Source organism: Coloeus monedula (genome assembly GCF_965178545.1).
Source record: "Coloeus monedula genome assembly, chromosome: 21".
Lineage (NCBI taxonomy): Eukaryota > Metazoa > Chordata > Aves > Passeriformes > Corvidae > Coloeus > Coloeus monedula.
This window is the reverse complement of record NC_138801.1, coordinates 10,718,501-10,745,363: the sequence shown is the minus strand read 5'-3', so window position 1 is coordinate 10,745,363 and position 26,863 is coordinate 10,718,501. Positions and strand designations below refer to the sequence as shown.

General features: G+C 58.5%; 2 protein-coding genes across 2 annotated transcripts; both read right to left on the bottom strand.

Annotated features, from left to right (window-relative positions):
- Positions 1 to 730: 730 nt before the first annotated feature.
- On the bottom strand, positions 731 to 6,091 carry AMBP (alpha-1-microglobulin/bikunin precursor; the record flags this gene model as incomplete). Its single annotated transcript, XM_082295352.1, has 10 exons — positions 731 to 762; positions 1,770 to 1,946; positions 2,101 to 2,268; positions 2,354 to 2,432; positions 2,858 to 2,895; positions 3,541 to 3,642; positions 4,248 to 4,361; positions 4,849 to 4,925; positions 5,214 to 5,356; positions 5,978 to 6,091. 10 exons carry the CDS (start codon positions 6,089 to 6,091, stop codon positions 731 to 733), a joined length of 1,044 nt encoding a protein of 347 aa, XP_082151478.1.
- A 10,168-nt stretch (positions 6,092 to 16,259) lies between these two features.
- On the bottom strand, positions 16,260 to 19,623 carry NRARP (NOTCH regulated ankyrin repeat protein). The gene has a single exon (XM_082295014.1). It carries the CDS (start codon positions 19,564 to 19,566, stop codon positions 19,210 to 19,212), a length of 357 nt encoding a protein of 118 aa, XP_082151140.1. The 5' UTR covers positions 19,567 to 19,623; the 3' UTR covers positions 16,260 to 19,209.
- Between the last annotated feature and the right edge of the window lie 7,240 nt (positions 19,624 to 26,863).

Genomic DNA, 26,863 nt, shown 5'->3' with positions numbered 1-26,863 from the left:
AGCTTTACAGCCCCCCACCCGTGACCCCCATAACCCTACACGAGGCCACCGCAGCACTCCTGGGACCAAAACACCTCTAATCCCTTCCCGAGACCCCTGTACCCACTGGGACTCCCACAACCCATGTCGTCCGCTCCTGTGCCAGCCCCATTTTCCCGTGACCCTCATAATCCCGTAACTCTGTTCTGTGACCCCTCAGGGTCCTCTCTGACACCCCGTAATCCCATGCTGCAAACCCCATAAAATCCCCGTGACTGCCCCATGCCCGTGCCCCCCATCTCGGCCCCACACGGCTCTCCCCGGTCCCACCGTGACCCGGAGCCAGCTGCAACCATTCACCTTTACGGACACTTGTTCCCTCCCTTGCTGTCCCCTTCCCGGCAGCCCACCCCGATCCCCTGGGAAATGGGGGCTGGACCGCATCCAGCGGGACCCCGTGCGCCTCTCGGTGCCTCCCGGCCCTGCGTGGGCAGCGGCCTGAGGAAGGGGCAGAGACGCAGTGGGGAGAACCCAGTGACCCCACAGAGGTGGGGACACCCCACCAGGGAGGCCAGAGAGGGCCCCTCCTGCGCCCCCCACCCTGCTCCCCGCCGGCTTGAGGATGGACACTGGGCTCTTCGGTCACATTAGGGACATTTACTGCTGGAGGCATCTCCCGTGCTGCCACAGCTGCCAGCACCGTCCTGCGGGACACTGGTGCTGGGTGCCGGCCCCTCATCCTCTGCCCGCATCAGTTCGAGAGATGCAGAAACTCCTCGTCCTCTGCAAGTGGAGAGACACAGCAGGTGACGGACAGAGCCCCCGGACCCCTCATCACCCTGCAGTCACAGACGATGGGTGCTGCTTGCCACTTTGTCCCTGCCAGCAGTGATGGATGAGGGCAGCAGTCCAGACCCTCTGTGCACACCCATGTGCTGTCCTGCACCTCATGTCCCACCAGCTGCCATGGTGGCATTAATGTACTTTATACTGCTGGCAGGGATTATAAAAGATGGGTTCTGCCCTAAGACGGGCTCTGTCTCACATCCATGGGGTCAGGCGAAATCCCCAGCTCCTGCCCTGCTGGGAGCAGGCTCGCCCAGGGCTGGATGGGGTGGAAGATGCCTCAGTCAGCCCTCTCTGCAGGAAGGTTTCCTCTGCCACACTCTTGACAACCTGGTCATGGAAACCCCTGCACTGGCTGGAGCTGAGGGGCCTGGCAGGTGTCACACCCCCGACAGGGACTCTGGGTTGGTCCTTAGTTGGTGTCAGGGTTCCCACACCCCCAAATCTTTCAGCCCAGGGGCTGTTACCTCCACTGCTCCCCACTGCACCCTGACCTGCCTGGGGATGTTCCCCCTTCCATCAAGACCATGCTGAAGTTTAGTCATGGCCTCAGCATGTCTGCAGCCTGCCCAGCCCTGCTGTGCCATGCTGTCTGTGGGTTAACGGCCATATTCCCCACCCAGGACAGATCCCTCCTAGGCACAGCACAAAACCATCCCACCCCTACCACAGACCCATGCCAAACCCATCCCAGGCCAAGGAGACACCCATCCTGGATCCATCCTGACCCAGACTGACCCATCCCAGGCAGAGCACAAAACCAATCCAGAGCCAGACTGATCCTGAACCCATGACAAACCCATCCCAAGCCCACCATGGACCCATCCAGAGTCAGGACAGACCCATCCAGAACCAGGACAGCCCTGTCCTCCCCCCAGGCAGACCCAGTGCAGGACAGGAGGTGGTGCGGGCTGCTGCCCTGGGGTAGGGGACAGGGGGAGTACCTGCCAGCTGAGGAGCCCCGCAGTACTCCTTGCACTCCTTCTCCGAGTAGAACTGGTTCCCGTTGCCCTTGCAGCCCCCATAGCTGAAGGTGATGCACTTGCCCTGGGCTGCATCGAAGGCCCAGCGCGTCACCAGGGCCTGGCAAGGACCCGGGACAATGGGCAGCCTGCAGGCAGCTGCAGGGACAGGAGCTGTGTGAGGCAGGGGCTCCAGGGACCCCCACACCTCCCACATGGATGCCGGACATGTGGCATTCAAGGCAATGCTCAGACCCTTTGTGATGCCTCAGCAAAGGCACCTCCAGTGCCCCGGGCCAGCCAGGATTCTCACCCTCGGTCCGGCACGCCTGCAGGCACTCCTTTTCTGAGTAGAAGTTGTTGCCGTTGCCCAGGCAGCCTCCGTAGAGGAAGGTTTCACAGGCCATGGAGGAGGAGTTGTAGAAGAAGCGGGAGAGCATCCCGCTGCAGGGCCCGGGGTCCCGGCTCAGCCGGCACGAGTCTGTGGACCAGCACACCATGGGTCACAGGCAAACGGGAGTGAGGGGCAGGGGGGTCCCGATGCAGCCCCCTCCCCTGGGACCTACCTTCTTTATTTCCAATGTAAGTGGGCAGGGGTCCTGCGGCTGAGCCCTCCTCCAGGGGCAGGACTGCTCTGCGTGCCCTCTGCACAAGTAAGGAAGCACAGAGCTGCCATCAGTCCCTGCCTGTGGGACCTGCTGCCCACCCCATTGCCCCCACGGTGGGCTGTGTCAGGGGCACCTCAGGTTCCAGCCCTATGTGCTCCCAGCACATCTCCAGTCACTGATCTTGGGTGGACAGGATGTGATCCCTCCACACCTCATGATCTTCCCAGCCCTGTACTCTTCCAGGGTGGGGTCCACAATCCCAGGCTGTGGATGAAGACACCCAAAGTGCCCCAGTCATGCCTCATGCTGGGGATGTGCCTCCATGGTGTGTGGAGCCACTGCCCGAACAACATGTCCTGCCCATGGAGCCTTCTCCCTGGACACCTGATCTCCAGTGAGTTTGGCTTGGAAGGGATGTCTCTGGCCTTGATCCACTTCAGAAGGTCCCAGCTGGCCACTCACCTGGGGAGCATTTTCAGTCTCCTGAGGAATACATTCACCTGGCCCGGGAGCAGGAGAGAAGAAGAGCAGTGTGAGAGGAGAGGTGTCCTGACAACCTCACCTCAGTGAGTCCAGCACTGTGCACATGCAGGACCCTGGGCAAGGGGCCACCCTACCTGTTCCACCCAACGTTTTTCCCCTCTTTCTGCTTTCCACCTCCCGCTCACAGAAGTGCCACCCTAAAATCCCCATACCTCCCTCCATCTCCCTGAAGTCCCCACACCCCCCCTGGATCCACCTAAAATCCCCACATCCCCCCTGTTATCCCCCTAAAATCCTCCACACACACACACACCCTCCATCATGCTAGCCCCTTCTAAACCCCAGACTGAGCAAGGAGCCTCACAGGTGCTGGCAGCACCCAGCTTGGGGACCAGTCATGAGTGTCCCATGCCCTCATCCCAGCACAGTGGTGTGGTTGCATTGACCTGACAGCCCAGCACGAACCCCTCTGACTGGAAGCTGATTCCTCTGGTGGAATCCTGACTGATACATGGCCTTATTTCCTTTTCATCCCATGCTACCAAAGCATTTGTCTCTCCTCCCTCCCTGCTGACCATCCCCCATCTCCCCAGCTTGGCGGACCAAGAAGGAGCAGCTGGAGTGCTCTGGCAGAGAGAGGTGCATGTCCCGTGGGAGGTTACCTCTGTTGGCCAGGATGAAGATGGAGTCTTTGGGGATGCCCATCTCCAGAGCCAGCTGATGGAAAGACTCAACGAGGTCCTCCCGCAGCTCCGGACTCCTCCCTGGGGAAGAGAATGGGCTGTGAGTGGGGTTGGTGTGGGAGTGCAGCCCCCAAGCACCCACTGGGCTCAGGTGGCTGCAGGCAGGTGCAATATCAGCCTCCTGGTCCTTCCCAGCATCCAATCAGGGAAGCAAAGGTCGAGCCCAGCCATTGACCTTGCACTGCTGTGTCCACTCTAAACCATGTCCCTAAGCTCCACATCTGCATGTTTTTTTGACAGGGACAGTGATGTCACCACTTCCCTGGGCAGCCTGTTGTTCTTGAGCAGCCTTGACCAAGGGCTTGGACAAAGTGGGTTTAATGTTTCTTAATCACAGAAGACAGCCTCTCCTGCCACTCCAGGGCTGGGTTTCCTCTAAGCAGGTATCACCACCTTCATCCCAAATGCCATGCTGCTTTGGATGTTCCTTGACTGATGTGGCTCTCATGGAGCCATGAGACTCTGCCTCTGCCATGCCAAAGATGAGCTGGTCTAAGCCACATTTCCAAAGCCCATGGTCAGGTCCCTCAAGGCTAACGGAGCTGAGAGACGGTTGGGTGGTGTTTCTGAGCTGTGCTGGTCCACCCCAGAGCCTGCTTGCCCTCAAGTGCCATGGCCAGACATACCATACAGCTTCAGGGTGGTGCTTGGACCAAAACTGCTTTTCTTCTTCATCAGAATGACAGCATATTCTTCATAGTTGGTACGGAGCACATAGGACTGGATAGACACATCCCATTCTGGGTGAGACAGAGACACAGAGATGTCATTCCTGCCCCTCTCAGCGAGATGGAGCAGTGTAGGACAGCCTCAAAGCTGGGGGCTGAAATCAGGCATCTGATTAAAAAAACATGATTTTTAGGAAGCAAACTCAGATACAGCCATGACACCGTTTAGGCTCATCAGCCTCTTAGCTGAGGGCATTGGAAACCAAGAGCTGCAGACAAACTGACATATCAGTAACGCTCCTGCAGTGTGGCTGGTAGGAACCTGCCCCAGCTGGAACCCTGCGGACAGGAGCGACCTGCTGCAACATTTCATCCTCCTGTGGCTATGCAGGGACAGTGCTCAAACAGCCCTTTCCCTGCAGCTTTACTCTGTACTTTGGCTGGAAATACCCAAACTCTGGAGTGGCCTCTGAACCCTGCTCTCCTGAGCCCCTTCTCCCTCCACCAGCTGTCCCCAGAGCTGGTCCCCATCTCCCAGCCATGCCTCAGCCCAACTCACTGGGGTTGTAGTAGGTGTATTTGCCAGGGGTGCTGGTTTTCTGGTACTCCCCTGAGACTTGTGTGCAGTCACCTTGCCTGGAGGGAGGAAGAAAACAATCAGCTACTTGGAGGGATTGTTTTCCCTGGTTTTGGCATAAAAATCATGTCTGGGGCACCGAGGCCATGGCGCAGGATCCCTGAAACTGCCCTGCCCAAGGCACTGGGTGTTTGAGCTCAATCCATCCCCTCCTCAGGGCTCGGATGCCAGGCAGAGCAAATAGCCCCCGTGTCTGTCCCAGCCCCTGGGAGAGGGAGCACCCCTGGGTGGGGTGGCTTTGGAGGAGGCTCAAGCCCCTCCCGCAGTGCCCCAGCAGTGCCCCATACCGCAGCCTGGTGCTGGCAGTGCTGATCTGGTCGGCGCTGGGGCCGGGGCCCAGCACCAGTGTGCCCATGCTGAACTTGTCCTTGTAGTTCTTCATCCATTTGCAGGTCGTGCCGATGGCGACGTCGAACCACTTCCCGTACATCTGCAGGGACGAGAGAGAGACATCTCCACCACGGGCCCTCCTCACCAAGGTGGGACATCTCCTGGCTTTGTGCAGAGCTGAAATATTCCTGACCCAGGGAGAAACTGGGAGGTGACGATGCTGGGTGCAGAGGCCAGAGCTGCTGCAGGATTTGGGAAGAGTATCAGCACTGAGCAGGATTTTCCTTGGTTCCCTGACTACAAGGCAGGGCTGGAGGCATCAGGCTGGCATTCCCTCATGTATACCGGTGGGACCCGGACCTGGGCACACGTGCAGGGCTGTATGAAGCCTGGCAGGGGACAGGGCACGTTGTGGGGGATCTCCCAGGCAGCCTGCATCCCACAGAAATCCTGCATGCTGAACCACAGACATCCCATGGGACCCACCTGCGCAGGAGCTCGGACTGCAGCTGCCCTGCCTGGGGTTTGCCAGGATGAGGCCACCCACCCCAAAGGCTGGCACCCCCCGAGCAGCACCCAGGGAGTGCCAAGCTGCCGATGCCTGTCCGGCACAGCCTGGCCTGGGTGTGGGCAGTATTGCCCTTCTTTCTGGAGGAAAATGAAAGAAAGCTTACCCCATCCCTTTTGCCCCCAGAATTAAGGGACCACAAGCTGCCATTACCCGCTCAGCCTCAAAATTCTCCTGCACTTGGATATCTTCCTCCTGGTCTCCGATGGGGGTTCCATTAGCCACAGTGAGGAGGAGGAGGAGGGAAAGGAGACCCCAAATAATCATGGCTGGCGGCTTCGGAGTGCTCTGAGCCTCAGCACTCCAGTGGGATCCCGGACTCTGCGCTGCCCCCACTGTGCAGCACTGTGACCTTCAGACCAGGGCCAGCGGGGCCAGCCAGCCTGCGGGGGGGCTGCCGGGGGAGGAGGGGTGTACGGCACGGGGAGCACCACTGCCCTTGGCGGTGGGGGCGATTTGCAGCGAGCTGTGTGGGGTGCAGGAGTGGAGATGAGCACCCTCCCAGCCACACCAGGCTGAGCTCCTCACCCTCACCTGTCCCTACACCATGGGGCCAGGAGATGTCTTTCTCCTTTATTCTACGTTGGGATTCATATTCCTGCTCTGTCATCCTACAAAGAGCCCCAGCCCTGACGGAGCAGCCTGACCCTGTGGTGAGGAGAGGACTGAGGGGTGCCCAGCGCTTGCCCCAGGCTGCCTAATCAGTGTCCATAGGGAACAGAGTTTCCTGCTCCCCTTTTGGACCGCTTCCAGGCAGTCCCAAGCTGATGGCCAACATCCAGGATCCGGCTGGGTGTGACCCACCCCACAGCCGAGGGTCCCCGGGCCGGGAGGAGCGGGAAGTGCTGGGCCATCCTCAATCCTTCCCAGCAGTGTTTGCCTTCGTGGGATGATTAACTGAAACCAAACAGCCCGAGGGAAACTGTAAACAGAGCGAAGGGCAGGAGCCCCTCTCCAGGTGGCCACGGCCCAGTGTTTGTGGAGAAGGGCCAGAGCTGGCGGCACACTGGCACAAGTCAGCCGGACTTTCACCCTCCGCTGCCCGCGGTCGCTGAGGGACCCTTGCATAAGGACCGGCGGGTGCTGCTGCCCGGGCACGGGGGCTGCGAGTAGCGGTGGTTCTGGCACAGACAGCCCGGACGTGTCCACGGACAGATCTTCCTGCCGCATCCCGGTGTGCCGGGAGCGCGGGGCAGACGCGGAGCTGCGGCACAGATGCCTTCGGTAGTCCCCCTCCTCCTCGCCCCGCCTGCTCTCTCCGGAGGAGCGGCCCCGGCTCAGCAAAGCCCTGGGCTCCAGCCCCCAAGCCGGGGGTCCCCGCTGCCCCGGTCCCTCCATCACTAGGTGGCAGCCGGCGGTAAGGAATGACAGCCCCGTCCGGCCCCGCCGCAGTCGCGGGCGGCTGGAGGGTCCCCCTGAGCCCCCCTTCCTGCGGGGGTCCTCCCTGAGTCCCCCTGCCCCCTTCCCGAGCAGCGATGGGCACCGCTGAAGGCTGTATTAAGAGGAGGCTTGTAAAAGAGAGGGAGAGTGACTTCTTACACGCGCAGACAGTGATAGGACAAGGGGCAACTATTCTAAACTAAAAGAGGAGAGATTTATATTAGATATTAGGAAGAAATTCTTCCCTGTGAGGGGGGGCAGGCCCTGGCACAGGGTGCCCAGAGAAGCTGTGGCTGCCCCTGGATCCCTGGAAGTGTCCAAGGCCAGGCTGGATGGAGCTTGGAGCAGCCTGGGATAATGAAAAGTGTCCCTGCCCATGGCAGGGGGTAGAAAAAAGATGAGCTTTAAGGTCCCTTCCAACCCAAACCAGTCTGGAATTCTATGACTTGCAAGAGGACATGGTTATCAGGGAAACCTCAGAAGACACTGCCTTGTGTCCCGTGGGTCATGGAGTGCTTGGGAGCACATCTCTGATGCTCCCCACACAGGAAAGCTGAGTGTTCAGCAAAGGGCAAAGCAAAGGGAAACAAGGCTGGACTGGGGAGGGAAGTGCAACCCAAATCTGAAGGCTGCAAGAGGCCCAAATCCCCCCCCGGCTCACAGGAGGCCTGGGGAAGGGTGCACAGAGATGTCCCTGATGGAGGCAGGATGGGACTGGCTCCATCTTTGGCCCTGGCACTCGTGTCCTCTCCCAGTTTGTCCCTGGGCACTCATCACCCATCAGAGCTGGAGGGCAGCTGCCAAGCTGCCAGTGTGGCACTGCTGGGCTGCTGATGGGTGGCAACAACCCGTGATGGCCTGTGTGTCAAGACTGGTGCTCAGCCACATCTGGGCACATGGGACAGCAAGAGGGATGGATGGCAGAGCGAGAGGGCAGCTGGGGTAGCTGGTTCCCCAGAGCTGTTCTCTGGGACATCCCTGGGGTTGGCTGTGCGGGTGCAGAGGCGGAACCTCCACCTGGCTGGGGTGGCACTTGGAGCAGCATCTCAAAGTGGAGATGGCACAGCCCTATGTCCACCTGGGAGCTGTATCAGCACGCTCGGGTTGGGTGTCGGTGTGCCACTGGATGTCCCCTGCGTGCTCCAAGCCGCCTGGTCTCTGCGTCTCCAGCCAGAAACATCAACCAGGCATCTCCGTGCCCGGAGATGTGGGGACACATCTGCCCACACATGTCTGTCTGCACGGCTCTTCCCTGCCTGGTCCCTCCACCCCAAAACCCCGGGAACCCTTCCTATGCATGCCGGAGGGGCGATGCCGCCCGGTCCCCGTCCCGGCGCTCGCCCGGTGCCCGAGCCGCCGCTCGGCTGCCCGGCCGTGCAGATGCTGCTCCGCCGCGCCGGGTCGCAGCCTCCACCCTCACGTGCGTCGGCTTTTTGTGTCCTTCTCGCTGCGGGTCGGGCTCTACCCCGTCCCTCCCGCCCCTCCGCCGCCCGCGCCCCCCGGCGCAGCCCCCACCGGGGCCAGCCACACACACAAGTGAACTTTTCTGCGTTTTCCAGCAATTAAAAAGAATAAAGCAACAGTTGTCTCCAGGCAGGGCATGGATCCTGGTGACCCTGATTTTCTGTGTGGCTGGGCAGGGTGAATGGGGCTATTGAGACCCCGATGACTGGCATCTCCACTCCAGGATTGTCTCCCCTTCCAAGTCCCCCTCCCCGCGCTCTCCTCCTCCCTACCCTCCTCCTCGCTTTTAATTTCCTTCCTGCAGAGAGCTGCTCATCCCCTTCCCATTGGCCAAAGGCCTGAAAGGGAATGGAGGAGACAAGGGAAGGATTAAAGACGCTCTGCTTAGGAGCAGGCAGCCTGAATACAAGATGCACCGGCTGGGAAAGAATGGAGGCTTAGTGGGGCACCAGATCAGACCCGCCTCCGCCGCATTCAGCCCGACCTGCATTCCTGCATTGCTAAGCAGGGACCTTTCTCCCCGGCCAACCCCTCGGAGAGACGCCCCGGACCCCTGTCCCACCTGCTGCCGCAGGTAGACCTGCCCAGGATGGTCCCACCACGCTCCTCGAGGTGCAGCCACGATGGAAGACAGCGGTGCCGCGGTGCCTGAAGGTTCCCTGGGTCAGCCCGGCCAGCTCAGGACACAGTGTCCCCAGCCGGCCCCACGAGGATGAGGCAGCTGGGGCAGCCCTTGGACCAGTCTGGGAGCAATGTGGGGCAATTCGTGTCTCTGGGACGTTCCCAGCCCTCGCCCCAGCAGAGCTGTGGGGCTCATCCTGCAGGGCTGGAGGCGTCAGAGCGCAAGGGAAGGCTGGAGCCTGCAGTAGGGTGGGGTCTGCTAGACCTGGAGAAGGGCTGGGGCACTTCCAGCCACAGCCTTGGCAGCAGAATTGGTGGTGCCCCACTGCTTGTTAACTGTGCTGTCTCTTAGAAGACCCCCCACCTGCAGTGGTCAGGATGGAGCCCTGGTGACCACATAAACACGAATGTAGGAGCCCAGGGTGGGATATGGCTGAGCCCACAGAGGTGGCCTGTCAGGGCAGCCTTGATCACCTTCCAGACTCCTCACTGTACTGGCGCAGAGCAGGATTCAGGCACTGAAAGACAGCAGTGTGCCAGCTGAGACGCTTCAGGGTGCCCAGGACACCTGGGATGGCTCCAGAACCTGGGGCAGAGGCCAGGAAGGACATGCCAGGACATCTCAAGCAGTAAAACAAGCTTAGGGAAGCTCTATGTGCTGCCAGCCTTCCCCTTCTTCCACAGTGGAACCCAGATGCCACCTCAGATGGACCCCCACGATCAGAGCTGAATCCCACCCCACTGACCGAGCTGTGCAGGAGGGTCCCAGGCACTGCTGCCTCCTGAGCACCGCAGGTGACCATCTCATGGTCTCCATGGTCCAGCTGACATCACTCAGACAGCTTCAATCCTAGCATGTTAAATCCACGAATTTAAAAGATTTTTCAGTATCTGGTACTAAAAGCCCCATCTCCTGGAGTTCTGTGATTCCAGCAGAAAATTAGTCCCTGAGAAGAGCATGAAATCCTTCCTGGAGGTGAGTGTCCATTTCCATCCCAGAAGGCAGAAGAAGAAAACGCCCACCTATTTTTCCTCCAGAGATGAGTCCCATCCTTTCAGGCATCCCACCACCAGCCTCAGCAGTTGATAGGGAGCCCACTGCATATGCACCTCTAACCCTGCCTCCTCCTGCTCAGGGAATGAGATCTGTGGTCTTTGCACCAGAAAGCTGCTCTGACTTCAGGGTAAAATAGGCACAGTGGGTATGAAATCATCAATTTTGGCAAAAGGGATCTCTGTTACCAGCCCAAGGCACCCGCTGTGCTGGAAGGCACCAGCCGTGGTGACACAGCGGTGGCTGGTCATTGCTCGGGGGCTGGGGGGCACCATCACAGCGCCCTTGGCTGTGCCTGGCCCTGCAGGAGCACTCTCCCTCCTCGCCCATCACTGGGATCAAGAGACCTGCCCTTGCCTGGGGGAGATCTTCACCACCCTCAGGTCTGGGTGTCCCCACTGCCCTGTCATTGCTGTAGCACTCCCCAGGGCCGTCAGAGGGCCGGAGGCGTGGGGGGCCCCCTCTTGCTGCACCCCCAGGCTCCAGTGCAGCCCCCAGCAGCTGCCTGCAGGAACCAGGGGCTCCATCCCACTGGAGAAGCCCAATGGGGGGAAGAACCCTGGATCTCAGGGGAAAGGCAAATGCTCTCCCTGTGCGGTGCCAGAGGCTTTTGTCCTCCCTCCGCCGAGCCCAGGGGCCGGAGCCGGGCGATTCCCAGCCCGGCGGGGATGGAGAGCCCTTCCCTCCGCCCGGCCCCGATGGAGAGGGACCACGGGGCTTTCTCTTTAATGCAATGCTATGAATACTCGGGGTCTTTCTGCTCGCTGTTTAATGGATTTGAATGTGAAAAGGTGGTGGAATTGGGAAGAGGGGAAGAGAGGGGGGAGGCCAGGGCTCTTTGTTCGGGGATGCTGCTCCAGCCTTGGATTTATTTAGCATTTGGAGGGCTCTGGGGTCTTTCTCTCCTCCCCAGCCCGGCAAAGGCTCGCTCCCTTTTCTGCCTCATGCTTATTAGCATAGCAGCTGCTCAGGAGAGGGGCTAGGCAGGAGAAAAGGATCGAGGCGTCCGGGAAATGAATAGGAGGGAAAAAAATAGCTTAAAAGGACAGAGGCTTTGAATGAGGGGGAGCAGTGAGTGGAAAATGGGACGGGGGCGGCTCAGAGTTGTCACCGTAGCTGTGAATGTGAGCAGGGAGCAATGTGGGGACCCACTGGGGATAGGCTCCCTGTCTGGGCACTGTGCCGGGGGTCGAGGCCCAATCCTGGCACTGTGGAGTGAGGCCAGGGCTGCCCTGTGCCCCCCAGATCCTGGGCACAGGCGGGCGGTGGGTGCTGAGCCAGCACCTTCTGTGACCCCAGCCCAGCTCCCTCGGGCCACCAGGTGCCCCAGGTCCCTGAGCAGGGCGTTGGGGTCCCCCATCTGTGACCTCTAAGCGAGGGACCCAGTGAGTGTCACTGCACCTGCCAGTTCCCTAAGGGTGTTGGCCTGCTGGAAAAACCCAACTCCTCTCCAAGGGGCAGACTGGGCATGGGATGGGGCACCCAGGGAAACCCTCAGGGCACACTGCAACCAGTGCCTCCAGCTCCTGCACCCACTCCAGGGAAAGCCCACCAGCCACTCAGTGACTGAGTGGTTTAGACATAATTAAAGGAAATCAGGAGTCCAGGGAGCTGCCACCCAGCTCCTGCCCCAGCTGGAGGGGTGATCACATGGAGACATCAGCGTCTAGTCCAGGGCAGGAAACCCTGAGGGCTGCACACACTCAGAGCCTGTTTGTGCAACTGCATTCATGTGTGAGAGCATTGCTGGGGACTGCACATGGGTGAGAAGGGATTTTTCTCCTGAAGGAAACAAGAACAGAGGTTGCAGTCTTGGGGAGAGAGGAGGCTGCAAAGTCACCGCTTCCAGGCAGAGGCTCTCCTTGGTCGCAGGATTTGTTCAAAGCCAGGATCTGCTCATTGTGCTGTCATGTTTCAGAGCACAAACCATCAGTCCCAGGGTGCTGCTCAGGCTCCATGTGAAGGCTGAGCCTCAGCTGCCCTTCAAATGCACCACAGCAGAGCCACGGAGTGCTGGCCAGCCAATGTCCCCTCTGTCCACGTCCCCTCCAGCCAGTGCTGCGCAGGGCTCTGCTCACTGGGCCCACTCTGCCACTGCTCTGTGCTCATGCCTGGGTCCTCCATGCCCCACTGAGGAGGGGTCAGCAGAGCCACAGCCATCCTACCGGGATAAACATGCAGCTGGTTGGGGAATCTTCCCTTTCTGGGGAGCCTCCTCCTAAAAAGAGCCAGGAGAACACCACCAGCTCAGCTGGGCTGAGATCTGCCACCACCTGACAGTGCTGCTGGAGGTGCTGCTCTCCTTGGCTTGCCCCCAGAGTCTGCTCCCAGCCACAAGAACGCTCTTGGGAGTCAGGCTGAATGAGGAGTTTCCAGTTAAAACAGTTGTCCCAACCATCCCTGACCCCATCATCCTTCCAGCTGTCCAGCTTTGCCTCTCTCCATTCTTCTACCCATCCCTTACCCATCCATCCCATCAGGCCTCTATTCCCCATCCCTCCCAGCCAGCCCCTCTCCCTGCATTCTTCCACCCCTCCATGTCCCCAGTGATCCACCCAGGCCCCCTGCCATCCCTCAGTCCCTCCAGCCAAGCACCTTCCACCCTTCCAGACCCAAATCCTATCCACTGTCCTCCCCAAAACCACGACGTTGCCCTGCTTGACCATTTATTCTCAGGAGGAGAAACCTGTTAACAAAAAAAAGCCAAAAATTCCACCAAACCTACAGGTCTGTGTCCCACCCAGGGTGAGACCCAGAGGTCACCTCTCCCTGGGCAACCCAAGATGGGTGCTCGTGGTGGCAGAGGAACATGGCAGCTGAGGAGCTTTTGGGAAGAGGTTCCTGCACAACGGAGCAGTGTCATTCCCGGGGGCACTTGCTGCAGCAAGGAGAAATGGGAGCTGCCTGCACTGTGCTGGTACATCCCAGGCCTGGGAGCATCCTGGGGAGGACGCAGTCCTCTAAGCATGGGGGCCTGTAGAGTGGCAGTGGTTTCAGGGCACGGGGGATGGCACTGAAAATCCCACGCTCACCTCATGGCAGTGTGTGAAGCTTGTGTACACCCCAAGAAGAGCAAAAAATTACTCCATGCTGCAGGAATGGGGTGACCTGGGATGGATATGGGGGACAGGACCTCTGCACCCAGTCCCAGCACCAAATACTGCAGCAGCTTTGGGTCACCAGCAAAAACAGGCTGAAATCATGAGCTGTCCTGTCCTGCATGGTGCTGCTGACCATCCATCCATCCATCCATCCATCCATCCATCCATCCATCCATCCATCCATCCAGACGGAGCCCAGAAAGCCTTGAGAAGGGGCAAAAAGTTCTGAAGTCTGGAAAGGAGGCCAGCCTGGCTGGGCAGCCCGAGCCACCAGCTCCTCGCCGGCACCGAACAGAAGTCGATTGTGATTTTTTTTGTTAAAAAAGGTAACTCCTCTTTGGACTGTCGGGCTGTGGCATTATCATAGTCATACAAACGCCCAACAAAGCATCCATTTAAAATGTCCTGAATTTTGATTACAGCCTGTCCCCTCTTGCTCGCCGGCTCGCTGTCTTTCTTTCTCATTCATTACTTACTGTGTTAAGCTCCCTGAAATTCAAATAAAATCCCACCTCCTCCCCCACATCCATATGCAGCGGCCGATTCAGCGCTGATGGCCGGCCTTGACAGATGAAGGGCAATAGAAGAGAAGACAAAGCTGTCAAACCTCGCCGGGCTGTGTTGACTTCCCATCGCCCCCCAGCCGGAGGGGAGCCCGATCCATCTGGTTTGGAGTCAGCAGCACAAACAAAAGCAAAAGACAATGGCAGGAAGCACTTGAAAGTTCAAATTCTTGCTTTGGTTTCTCTTGGAACAACAGCACCTACGTAATGCGGCTGACGGACAATAACACGCAGCCAGGGACAGGCAGAAATGCCAGAAGAATGCGCTTACGCCACCAAACCATCCAATATTTTTGTGCTATTTGAACAAAAATAGAAAAGAGAAAGAAAAAAAGGGGATAAAACCCCAAGTCTTTGAAGTTCCTAGATTTCTTGGACAGGGTTTCTGCAGAGGAAAGCGGCAAAGTAGGGTGGCCACAGGCCTTGGGAAGAGCCTGGCACCAGGGCAGCTGCTCCCCGGGGTGCTCAACCCTGGGGTTGGGGCTCAGTTGCGCCCTCAGCACATCCCCACTGCCAGGGCCATCACATGTGGGGAACATAGAGTGGCTTTGCTGGGCTTGGTTCCAGGGGGGTGCCCAAATCAGGGGCTGCTGGAGACCCCAGCCCACCCCATCCACTGTGGGGAGAGGAGCCATGCACAGGAATGCTGCGTTTCCCCAGAAAAACCCCTCCTTGAGGTGGTGGCTGGCCCAGCCCAGCTCTCTGGGGCCCTGGGACAAGGTGAAGGGTGAGAAGCTGCAGGGCTGAGCTGAGCCAGGTGAGCCCAGCTCTGTGACATCCCAATGCAGGTGCCAGGATGAGGTTTTGCAGCATTCCAAGTGCAGAGGGATGAGGCTGGGATGATCCCCACCCGCAGGTGTAACCCCGTGTGCCCTGGGGAGCACAGCCACTGGGAGGCTTGGTGGCACAGGCTGGTGGTCACTGTCACACAGTGCCAAGGCAGGAGAGGGGAGCGGTGCTCACCCCACACCTCCCAACACATTTGGAGTCAGCAGCTGCCGCAGGACCCTGGGTGAAGGACCCCCAGGACCACCAGTGGCTGTGACTGAGGGTTTTGGCATCATCTTTTTTCTCCTGCTCAAATCCATCCGAGGCACTCAGATTGTCCACACTGGGCTGCTGCCCGGGCAGCTGTGTGTCCCCAGGGCACCTGGGGACACCAGCTGTGTCTGTGCCAGGCACTGGCCCGTGCTGGCAGCAGATGGCACGGGGCTTGGCACGTTGGAGTGGAGTTTGGCCCAACCTGGAAAGGTCACACTGAGCCTTTTCTCCAGGCTTCCTCCCCACTGTGGTTGCAGGACGCCACTCCTTACATCCCTGGGAACCCACACCCAGAGCCAAACTGGGCAGGCACAAAGTTCCCTGGGATTTAGGCATTTGCAGAGCTGGCAGAATTATTGATAGAGAAAAAGCCTCATCCAACCCCCCAGTGCTGCCAGCGAGGGAGGCTTGCCTGCATCCTGCCTTCAAAGCCCTGGCCCTGGGCAGGGCCCACCAGTGCAGGCACGGGGCTGCCTCTGCTCTTCCCCCTTCCCGGAGCAGCCGGTCCTGCCTGGAAAGCCTCCCGAGGAGAAGAGCTCAGCTCCGGCCGCGGGCCCCCTCTGAGCCACGCCAGAGGACAGAGAAGCCTGTGGGGATGGAGAGGCCAGGCTGACCCTCACCCTGTGCCCCTTCCTGGGGGCAGCTGAAGACACCACTGAGCCCATCCCCACAGCCCGAGGGGCTGCAAACCCTTGCTGGGGCCCACGCTCGAATCAAAAGGCTGGGAATGGTCACAGGGAGCTGCGGGGTGCTCAGCCAGAGAGGCTGGGGCTGCAGCCCTGAAAATGCACCCCAAATTCCCCAGGCCCAGGACTGGCTGCTGAGCTCTGCCCTCACTTCCTGGGGACAAGTAGCATCTTTAGGAATGTCCCAAACAGCACGTGCCCATCCAGCACCAGGGTTTGGTTTGAGCCATCACCCCTCCACCAGCCTCTGAACGCTGGGACGGGGCAACCCAGGACACCCCTGAGTGCAGGGAACTTCCTCCAGCCTGTGGGAAGGGGCCACACACTTCCCCCCAAATCCACCCCAGCCATCCAGCTCCCGGGCTGCATTCAAACCCAGAACAGCTGCAGGTCTGACACCAGAGGAGACACCTGGGGTCCCAGCCAGCCACCCCCCACCACAGGAAACACCCAGCATTGCCAGTAACCACATGGAAAAGAACAAACAAAAAAGCCTTGGTTTGGTTTTTTTTATAAAAAGATCAATGAAAAATTTATTTATAAATTTCGCACTCTGGGGCTACAGGTCTATATCATACACTCAGGAATATGCTGTACTGTACAGACTTTATCCAGTTAGAAATGATCATATAGTGACCCACATACAGCTTCAATATAAGCCTAAAAATTCTTAACATTAATTAACATAATTAAAAAAGGTATTCGCATCTAAAGAAAAATCTACAGAAAAACTCCTTTCTGGAGCAATCTGTGCATCAGCTTCAATGTCTGCTTATTTCACTGACATTATCAATATATTCTTCTTACAAAAATAATAATAATAATTAAAAAGATGACTGCTGGAAGGCAACCAGTCATGCACGAAAGAGCCTCCCCCACCTGCCTCTTTTTTTTTTTCTTGTACTCCCCGTTTTGGCGTGAAGGGTCAGCAGCACGATGAGCCAACAAGGGGGGTGGGGGGACCCTCATTTCAATTTGAATCAATCTGCATCCCTTTTACTTCTCAGGATCAAGAGAGACGGGGGTGTGGGGGTTGCATAGAAAATTGAAACTCTAGGGACTAGGAAGGGCAGCAGCTTTTCAGTAAAATACAAAGGGATGTAAAAATACATCAACTCACAATTTCAGAGCAAACCCCCTTCCCCGACGTACAGTTTCCCAAAAATCTCAGCGTGTCTAAAGCTCCAGGAGTCTGGAAAGGAACAATACTTTTCTTAAACAACTCACCCAGCAATTCACACAGGAGATTCACAGTCTTAATAGGTATTTTATAAAAATATAAATATGGGTTACATCATGTTGTCTTTACAACACTGGACAGAGCTCCCTTTAGACTGGGTTTATAACCAAGATTTCTTTTTAAAAATCCATCTAGAACTTGGCTTTACAATACACTTTTTAATATCATGTCATAAATGTTATGACATTTCATTGTGACAAATCCATTTACGTAAAAAAAAAATAAAATGTGCAACCATCTGGTAACAACGATAAAACCTCACTAGGAAAGGTCTTGTTCCCACCCCGTAACTATCGCACAGAAGCACCAGTGGAAGTGCTGGACACCCCATTCCATGCTCACAGAAAGACTTCGGCCAAGCAGTTCCTCGCAAATTACAGCATTAACAGTAGACACTTTTGACAGGGCTTTTTTTTTTTTTTTTCTCTTTTTCTTCTTTAAATCTGGAGCTTTTGAAATCATCTCAAATTGTGGAAATGGACAAAGAACAAAAACAAACAAAAAACCCCAACAAACCCCAAACAACTGCAGGTGAAACCATCAGAGACAAAGCAGAATATTCAGTGCAATGGGAAATAATCAGGGCAGACTCTAGGATACTTTTTTTTTTTTTTTTTTTTAAGTTTTAAGACTAGGAAAAGAAAAAAAAAGAATAACAACAAAAAGCATATATCCCAAACCATATTTTTGAAACACTCACCACCAGCTCCAAACAAAACCAGGCTCACAATCTTCACCCACAAATATATACAAACATGATAAATAGGTAAGACACAACCCCAATAAACCAGCAGGTAACTATTTTCTTTTCTCTTTTTTAATCGGAATGGTTTGGATGCAGGGAGCAAGAGAGGAAAGAGCGGGGAGACGGCAGTGATACGGATGGCTTTAGTGCAGACGAGGAGAAGAGGGCTGAAAGACCAGCGGGAGAAAGGAGACTTCTGAACTTTTCCGCATTTTCCAAATGGATGTTCTTGTGCCATAGCAATAAAAAAGCAGCATTTGCGATTATACGTGCAGTCACTTCAAAATGCGCCTTCGGGTGGCTTGCTCTGCTTCCTCCCTTTCCTTTATAAAGATATATACGTCGGGATATATATCTCCTATAAAAGGCGGGTGAGTGTACGTACGTCAAGTGAATCGTTCTGCATTGAGAAGTGTTATCCAAGTTTCACCAAAAGAAAAAAAAAAATAAAAGTTCCCAAACTCTTTTCAGTAGTTTTCCAGCATCTCTGTAGGCAGCAGAGAGCGCTCGCGCCCCTTTTCTGTGCAAAAGCAAATCCTCTGCCTCTAGAGTTTATTTCACTTTTTTTTAAAAAAGAAAAAAAGTCCAGGATTTGCTAATCCCCCTTTACACACAAAACCACAAGGACTCAATGTCTTTTCCTGGGATCTCACGTGTGCTAAACAGATTCGTGGAGCGGGTGAGGACGCAGACTTTCTTCGGACACCCAAGGAAGAACCAAAGCAGAAAACCCAACGCAAAATCAACCAAACCCAGGAGCAATCGGGGTGAGAAAACCACGTCTGTCATATTCCAACGGAGTCGCCTCGACAGAAAAAGTCAGCGGTGGGAAAACACTGGGAGAACGTTGGAGAGGAGGAAGACTTTGCCACTCTTCCTCGCCGGGAAGGACCGCGGCCGGCCGGGAGCCCCAGCCCAGGGACAGGGCAACGCGCCCGGGGCCGCGGCTGGCACCGGAGAGGGGACCCCGGCACCAGTGGGGGTCTGCGGGGTGGTTTTTGAGGGGCGTTGAAATGAATTCGTTTCTGAGCCAGAACACTTTAAATGGGAGGGTCGGGAGCGAGGGGAGCGGGAAGGGGGATTAAATATTAGCGGGGAGGGAACGGGGGGTGTTAAAGCATCTGCCCAGATGTCAAACTGAAACCGTGAATACTGTGAGTGCAGCCGAGGTAGATGGAGGAAAAAAACCACGTTACAGTAGGAAACAACCCTTGGAAGATTAAAAAAAACCAAACAAACAAACAAACAAAAAACTTAAAAATGTAAAAGCGGTGGCGTGTTCTGCGTGGGGCCCCAAATCTTCGCCAAACCCCCCCCCGGGCGGGGGCGGGAGCAGCTCTGGCGGCCGGGGGAGCGGGGAGGGTCCCCGGCATCACCGGGGGAGCGGGAGCCGGCATCGCCGGGGGAGCGCGGGGTGGGGGGGACCCGGCATCACCAGACGAGCGGTCCCGGCATCCCCGGAGGAGCGGAGCGGGGGGGCAGCCCCGGCATCACCGTGCGCCGGCGGAGTATTTGGCCTTGGTGATCAGGTAGAGGACGATGTCCTGGTGGCCCCCGAAGGCGGCGATGTGCAGGGCGCTCCAGCCGTCGCGGTTGGCCAGGCGGATGTCGGCGCCGAACTTGACCAGGAGCTTGACGAGCTCGAGGTTGCCGTCGATGACGGACTGGTGCAGCGCCGTCTGCCCCTCGGGCCCGAAGGAGTTGACGTTGAACTCGCAGTTCGTCATGTTCTGCAGCAGCGACTGCAGCTCCTTGGTGTTGCCGCGCCGCACCGCCTCCTGGAACACCCGCTGGCTGGGGGGCGGCGGCGGCGGCGCCGCGCACGGCGACACCTCGCTCTGGCTCATGCCGCCGCCTCGGCCCCGCCGCCCCGCATGGACGGCGACGGCGGCGCCCGCCCGGGCATGCGGCGGCGGGCGGGCGGTGCTGCTGCCGGGGCTGGGCTGGGCTGTGGTGCCGCCGCTCCGCCGCGCCCCGGCCCCGCCGCCTCCTGCGCTCGCTGCTCCGCTCCCCGCGCCCCGCGCTCTGCAGTGCCCCGGCCCCGCGCGCGCCTTTTACCCGCCCTTTTATTTGCATAACAATGGCACGGCCGTGACGCGACGCGGGGGCGGGGCCTGGCGCCGCGTGCCTATTGGCCCGGAAGGGCGGGGGGCGTGGCAGGCGCGGAAGGCCACGCCCCCTCCGCGCGGGGAGCGGGACGGGCGCGGGCGCCGCACGCGCTGCGAGGGTGGGAAGGGGGCGATGGGGGGCGCTCCCGCCTCGGCTGCGCTCGGCCCCGCTCGGCCCCGCTCGGCTCTGCTCGTCTCCGCTCGTCTCCGTTCCGTTCTGTTCGGGTCCGTTCGGTTCCGGCTCGGCTCGGGCCCCCCAGCCGGGACCCGCAAGAATGGCGGTCACCACGGGGCTGCGGTTGCCCTCGATTTGGGGGACCCCTGCTGCTGCGGGTTTGTGTCCCCACGAGCCAACAGGGACAGGTCACGGAACAGAACGGGGCGTTCAGCTCGCGGGGTTCAGCCCCTCTGCGGGCTCCCAGGGCGGGCCGCACCGGGTTTCAGGGACCCATGGATACGATTGATTTAAGGGGGAAAAGATGCAGCCCCCACTATATCCCGCCAGCCCTGGAGTGGCTCGATTCGGCTGCCCGGGGCTTTATCCGGGGTCGGACCCGCTGCCCAGCCGATGACCGCATTCCTGGTGCGGGAGCGCTGGCAGCTGTGGACACCGCAGGGAGGTGGGAAAATGGGCAAAAAATCCCGAAAACAGTGCATCAGCCAGAAACGGTGCTGGGGGGACCCTCTGGCGGGGCCGTCTTGCCCCCAGTCCTCAGCCCCCCTCCCGTTCCCGTTTGGTCCCCGGGGAGCAAACGGCGGGTCCAGGTGGGAAGCGGCGCTCTCGGGCCAGCTCCCGCCGCCTCCCGGGCATTTGGTCAGCAGGAGCGGGCGGGAGGTGCGCGCAGAGAGGAAGGAGCGTGTCATAAACCGAGGTGACAGCAGCCGCGCCGGGGCAGCTGGGTGGCTAGCTGCTGTCACCTGGCACTGCTGCTGTGTCCTTTTGGGGAGGGAAAGGGAGAAATCGGCCAACTGCTAAATTCAGCCCCAGCCGAGGAAATGTGCCATCACGGAGTGTCTGTCACACGGCTGGAGGACAGTGGCCTTGAGCTCCGAGTGTGACCTGCCCCACGGCCTGTTCCCGTGGCTTTCTCCAGCAGCTGAAGTAGCCTGGGACCATTCCTGCCCCATCTGGGTCCTTCTTGTCATCCCAGCTAGATTTAGGCTGTAAGGAGTTGTTGAAGCAGCTCCTCATTCTCCTCCCATAAGGGTCTTCTTTTTGAAGTCCATTTCTGCAGTTAGTTGTTCTCATCCCTATCCCCATTCCTATCCCATTCCCATCTTCGCATCCATCCCCATCTCCTTGCCCATCTGCCCATCTCCATCCTGTCCTTGTCTCCACCCTCATCCTATGCCCATGCACACCCCCATCCCCATCTCCATCTCAATCCACATCCCAATCTCCTCACCCATGCCCATCCTATGCCCATCTCATCCCAATCTCTATCCCAGTTCCATCTGTCTGGTCTCTGACGGTTTGGCTTCCCCAGGCCAGAGCTCTCCCCGTCACACCTCTCTAATGTGAGTGTGTTGCAGTCCATCGTTCTCATGGAATAGGGGGGATTGGACCGTTCCTGCTGCTGGGGGCTGCAGAGCCCCCCTCTGCTCTCCTGTGCCTGTACAGCTTCTCCCAGGATGTCCCTGTGCCACTGAGACCTGCGGCCTCTGCAGCGCTGGCACTGAGATGGGCTCAGGGCCCGAAGCTCTGGGGTTTGCCCGAGGACAGCGAAGAGGAGCCACCCCTGCCTGTCCCGTCCCCCTGAGGGCCCCGTCCCGGGCAGCAGGCGGTGGCTCTGTCCCCATCTCCCCAGCCATGGTGTCAGCGGCAATCACCAGCGGCAATCCCTGTCCTGTCTCCCTGTGTCGGCTCCCTGTGAGCGGCGGGACGTGCCGTGACTCACGGTGACTCACGGGAGCTCCGGTTGTGCCCGGGGGCCGGCACAGCCCGCAGTGCAAACAGCGTGCGGGGAGCGCTGGAGCCACCGCAGCCCGGGACCGTCCCCTGGCACCAATCCCAGCAAACCCATCCCGGCAAAGCTGGGAAAGGGAAGGCGGTGAGGTCGTGCGGCAGCTCTGCCGGATCTGGGTGCGATGGCCTGGGGGTCGGGACTCCGCTCTTCCCGGCTCGCCCTCTCCTTTTCACTTCTAAATATCCCGGGACAGCCGATTTTGTGCATTTACGGGCCGTACCCTGCGAGGTGTGGAGCCCTGCGAGCGAGCCGTGGGAGAGTGGGAATTGCTCACACCTCCCCGGTCTGGGACTTGGCCAGAGTTACATCCTCGCAAGCAAATCTGCATTTGCCAGTGACACTGGTGAGAAAAAGAGCCCGGGCAGGGACCCAGCCATGCAAATGTTCGGGACTGGCAGGTGGGGGCAGGACTCGGCCTGGGAACGGGGCCAAAGAGGGAGGGGAAAGAGCGAAAAGCAGGGGAAAAGAAAAAAAAAAAAAAAAAAGGAAAATAAAAAGACAAATTTGAAAAGCTGCATTTCAACTACAGTTTGGAGCCAGCTCTGTGACCGGAGAGGAGCCGGGAGCGGTGTGACGGCCGGGCCAGGCTCCCCGCACGGCTCCGCTGCCCGCCGGCCGCCAAGGGGCTGCGAGGGGCCGCGGCGGGCGCCGGGAGGCCCCTGCCCTCGCTCTATGGCGCCCTGCACAACCAGCAGTCCCACCCAGTGCCTTCCCCGCTCCCTCTGAGGCGAGGGGAGGACGTGGCGGGAGGCGGGGAAGGGCCCCGGAGCTGCGATGCCTTAAGCGAGCGGTCACGGCGAGAGGCGCGGAACAAATTTCCGCTCCTCAGGAGACGTGACGGCCAAATTTCCCCGTGCCCGTGAGAGCCTGCGGGAGGGAGAAGGGCCGGCTGCCACCGGCACCGCCGGCGGGGCTCAGAGCCGCCCCGGGGCTGGGCGCGCTGGGCCGGGCACGTCGCAGCCCTCTTCCAAAAAATCCCAGCGGGTCATGCCCGTCCTCCCGGCCAGGCGGACACGGCAGCGAGAGTCCAGCCACCCCCCGAGGCCTCCTTGCAGGGAGCCGGAGAGCCGGGGGGACGGATCCGGGGCAGGCGGCGAGGGGGCGTGCCCCCACTTAATTCATTAAAATGTGTCGGAGAGCGTGGGAAAGACGGGAGCTTTTCTTCCCAGCGCAGAGCCCCAGCGAAAGGCGTGCGAGGGAGAGCGCCCTGCCCGCTCGGCTCCCCGCAGCCGGAGGAAGCGCGGAGCTTTCCTGCGCCGCTGGCCACGCCGGCGCTTCGCCTCCCGGCTTCTTGGCAGAGCCGCGGGGCTCGGCCAGTGCCGCCTGTCCCACCGCCGAGATGTGGGGTGTGGGGGTGCGGGGAGCCCAGCCGGGGCTGCTGCGTGGGAACAGCCTCCCTTGGGCGGGTTCACCCTTAGGGGCTGGAAAGGGGATCCCTGTCCCTGGTGGGGAAGGGGCTGTGGGTGTCTCAGGGGACACCCGTCCTCCCTGTGGTCTGAGAGCTGCGCACGCAGAGGCGTGGCCGTGGGATTGGCTTCATGCTCTCCCCATGGACACATCACACGCCAGGAGCCTTCGGTGGCACCCGGACTGTGCCCGGGTGGGCTGGGACCCTGCAGGCAGAGCTCCTGAGGCCAGAGCTGGGGGCTGGCAAGGGAAACCTCATGCTCTTGCGGTGAGGACATGTGTGTGGGCGCCCTGTGTCCTGTGCAGGGAGCACAGCACCGCAAGCAAAGCCCTCATGAGGGGTTTGGGAAGCTCTGTGGACAAGGGCACCCTCCTGGGACTCCCACACCACAGGGGCCACTGCAGGAACATGGTCTGGGGACTGCCACTTCCCACGGATGTCACCGTAGATGCATGGTCCCTCCCTCCCAGCCTGTGACAAACAAAATTTAAAACCAGAGTGAGACTCAGGCAGGGTCATAACACTACACGTAGTCATTGTCCTCTGGGGGGCACACAGGCAGGGGTGTCCTGGGCTGGAGGACGTGGTGCTGGGCTGTGCAGTTTGGGTTATCTCACTGCAGCTTGGCCTTTAACCACTCCAGTGCCCCATCTTGTCAGTCCTTACCCTGCTGGAAATGCTGCAGCTCTTCTGAGGTAGCCTATGGTCTCAGTGTCTGACAACACAAAAATGCTCTGGGAGCAAAAGGCCACCAGCTGGGACACACTTGGAGATTGAGAATTCCTGCCCGGTGCCATAGGCAGGGATTCTGGCTGCTCCAATGTCTCAGTGCTGCCAGGCCGTGCTGAGGCATCCCCCTGACTGATGTCCCTGTGACCACTGAGCACATGTTCTCCAAACTGCCATGGCTCCAGCCTGACACCACCACATGTCCCTGACCTGGTGTGCTGGCAGCTGCTTGTGGGGCTTCTGGTTCTGGAAAACTGGCACGTGGAGGGACCATATATTCACTTTGCAGGTGCTGATAGAGCTGGCTGGAGACACAGACCTGATTGATGCAAATGTCCCTCCTCAACCGATCCCTCTCTCCTCTCCCCTCATTGTGAGCGGCACCCCTGGCCTGTGGGACCAGCATTCCTGCGGTGTGGGGCAGCATGAGGGCTGGAGCTCACAGCCAGCTCAGGCTGGGTCCGTGTCCAAAACCACGCTGGTTTGTTTGAAAACGGCAGCCAAGCAACTGGGAGCTCAATTGGAGCATCCGGCTGGAAGAGCGGCTCCAGGATGAGGATGGGCAGGGGTACAGCCCCCATCCTCCTCCTCCTCCTCCCGTGCCTTGCCGGCTGCCTTAGGGACCAACCAGCCCTAGTTCAAGGCACAAAGTCACGCCAGGGAACACTGAGCTGACTTCTGTGAGCCGGTCAAATATGTGGCGAGGTTTCCGCTCCAGATTACAGGAGGAAGGAAGTTTGCTCGGAAGGGGATGGGGATAAGGTGGGGGAGAAGGGAGGGAAGTGCATTCTTGCTTGATGAGGAACAATGTTGATATATTCGTTTGTAAACTAAAGCTGGCCTGAGCGCCAAACACCTTGTCCCCGTCAAACTCCGAAGGATGTGCGGGAGGACACAAGGAGAGGAGAGGAACCGTCCGACATCCGATGCAGCGTGTGGTTTCCCAGGGCTGAGGGATGGATGCTGCCCAGTCAGATCTCATTCATGATAAAGAGCAATAAAACCCTTCCTCAGTGTTGTTTTATCCCAGCGTCCCCCCATGACCACATCCTGTCAGACAAGGGCAGGAGCTGAGCCCAGGTGAAGCAGCCGGGGGATCCAGGGGCTCTGGAGTGGGCAGCCCACCCAGAGCGCTCATCCCTGCCAGAACACTGCTGGGGCTGCCCTTCCCACGCAGGATCAAACGGCTCCATAAAACCAAGGAGGGTTCATTACTGCCCTAATAAATGTTAAACATTAGTATGACACAGACAATGGGATTTTGTAATTATTTTTTTTTAAGCAGCCAGATAAGGAAACAATATTGTAGACTGATCAGAAAGCTGCTTTAATTCCCTTTGATATGTATCCACCATTCAAAACTGGACAATTTATTACCTCCTGGATGCTCCTCAAGGCTGATCCGGCGTGGAATTTGCTGTTGACCGTGTCTGTGACTGGAGGTGACCTTGCTGCACACTTCCCACCACGGCACCACCTCCTGCGGGCAGCAGGAAGGAAGAGGTGCTGTGCTGGGTCCCAGCCACTGCCCCTGCCCCCAGGAGCTGGATGGAATCCTTTGGGAGCTGTTTTGCTCCATGCTCACAGGTACACACCACTTGCTGGATTCTGCCCTGGGTTGATGTCCTAGAATGAGTCCCAACCAAGGGACCCTGCCCTAGCACAGCCCTGACTGAAAGCACAAGAGCTCACCCCTAAACTGGGGAGATCTCAAGCAGATAAAGTCCTGGAGTTGGTCAGGAGGTGACCCTACTGTCCCCAGGGATCAGAGGGAAAGGCACCTTCTGGGCAGCTGTCCCCAGGTGAGGGACATGTGTCCCCATCTCCCACAAGCTGCCCTCCACAGTGGAAGCAGTGGCAGACAAATGTGTGACCACAGCTCTGGAAAACCCAGCAAGCAAAGGCCAGAGGTGCCCATGAGTGGTCAGATGTGCATGTGGCTCAGCAGCTTCCCCTAAACAGGGCCTGGAAAGGTTCATCCCATTCTGGAGAGGTTTTTTTACGGCATGACCAAGCACCACATGCTGTGGGGGCCGACAGCTAGAGGCTCTGCATTGTTCCTGCTTTGCCTCATCCCCAGTTTCTGCCCTCCCAGAACACACCCTGAAGAAGCAGGATGCTGACACATGGATGAGTCCGTGTGGAGCCTGGGGGGCTTGGGCTGCTCCCTGCCTGGTACTGGCAGCATGGGGACGGTTGCCTTTTAGGGTCACTTGTACCAATTAGTGCTCAGGCATTAATCTTATGGATTTTATGGAAAAGAGGGATGTTTAAAGTGGAAAAATGTTTTTTCTTTTATTTAACATTGAGCCAGAGGGTGAGATGTCCCTGGGAGGAAGGAGCCCCTGGCACCGTGTGGCCAGGAGCTTTGGAAGAGGGAAAACTAGTCCTGCACTTCAGCATGAGCTGCCTGGGCAGGTGCTTCGCTGGCCCATAAATGTCACACCTCAGCCAAGAGCTCTTCAGGCCCTCTCAACAATAACAGCAGGGCCTGGCAGTAAACCAGATTAGAGGAGGAGTTTTGCAGATGCTCCTCAGCTCAGGATGGTGTGGTGTGAGCCTGGCCATAGATCAGGAGGCACTGGGGCGAGTGGGTGGTGTGGGGTCGGCACTGCTGGGGTGGTGGTTTTGGTTAACAGACCTCTGCCACCGTCTCGCCATGCATGGCTTGGAGAGGGGCAGAGGGAAATAAAGCAAAGAGTCCATTCTTTAGCCACCTCTGCTTTAATGATCTCATGGAGGCCACGTATTTTTGGGCTGTCGCAAACCACTGGTGCACCTGTGACAGTGCTCTCTGTGGTGGATCCCAAAATGAGAGCTCCCCCCTCCCCACTTCCAGCCTTTCTCTGGAAGCCCACAGCCCAAAATCTGCTGAGGTTCCCCAGGCAGTCCCCGTTCCCCTGTGGAGCCCCCGTGCTTCAGCTCAGCTCAG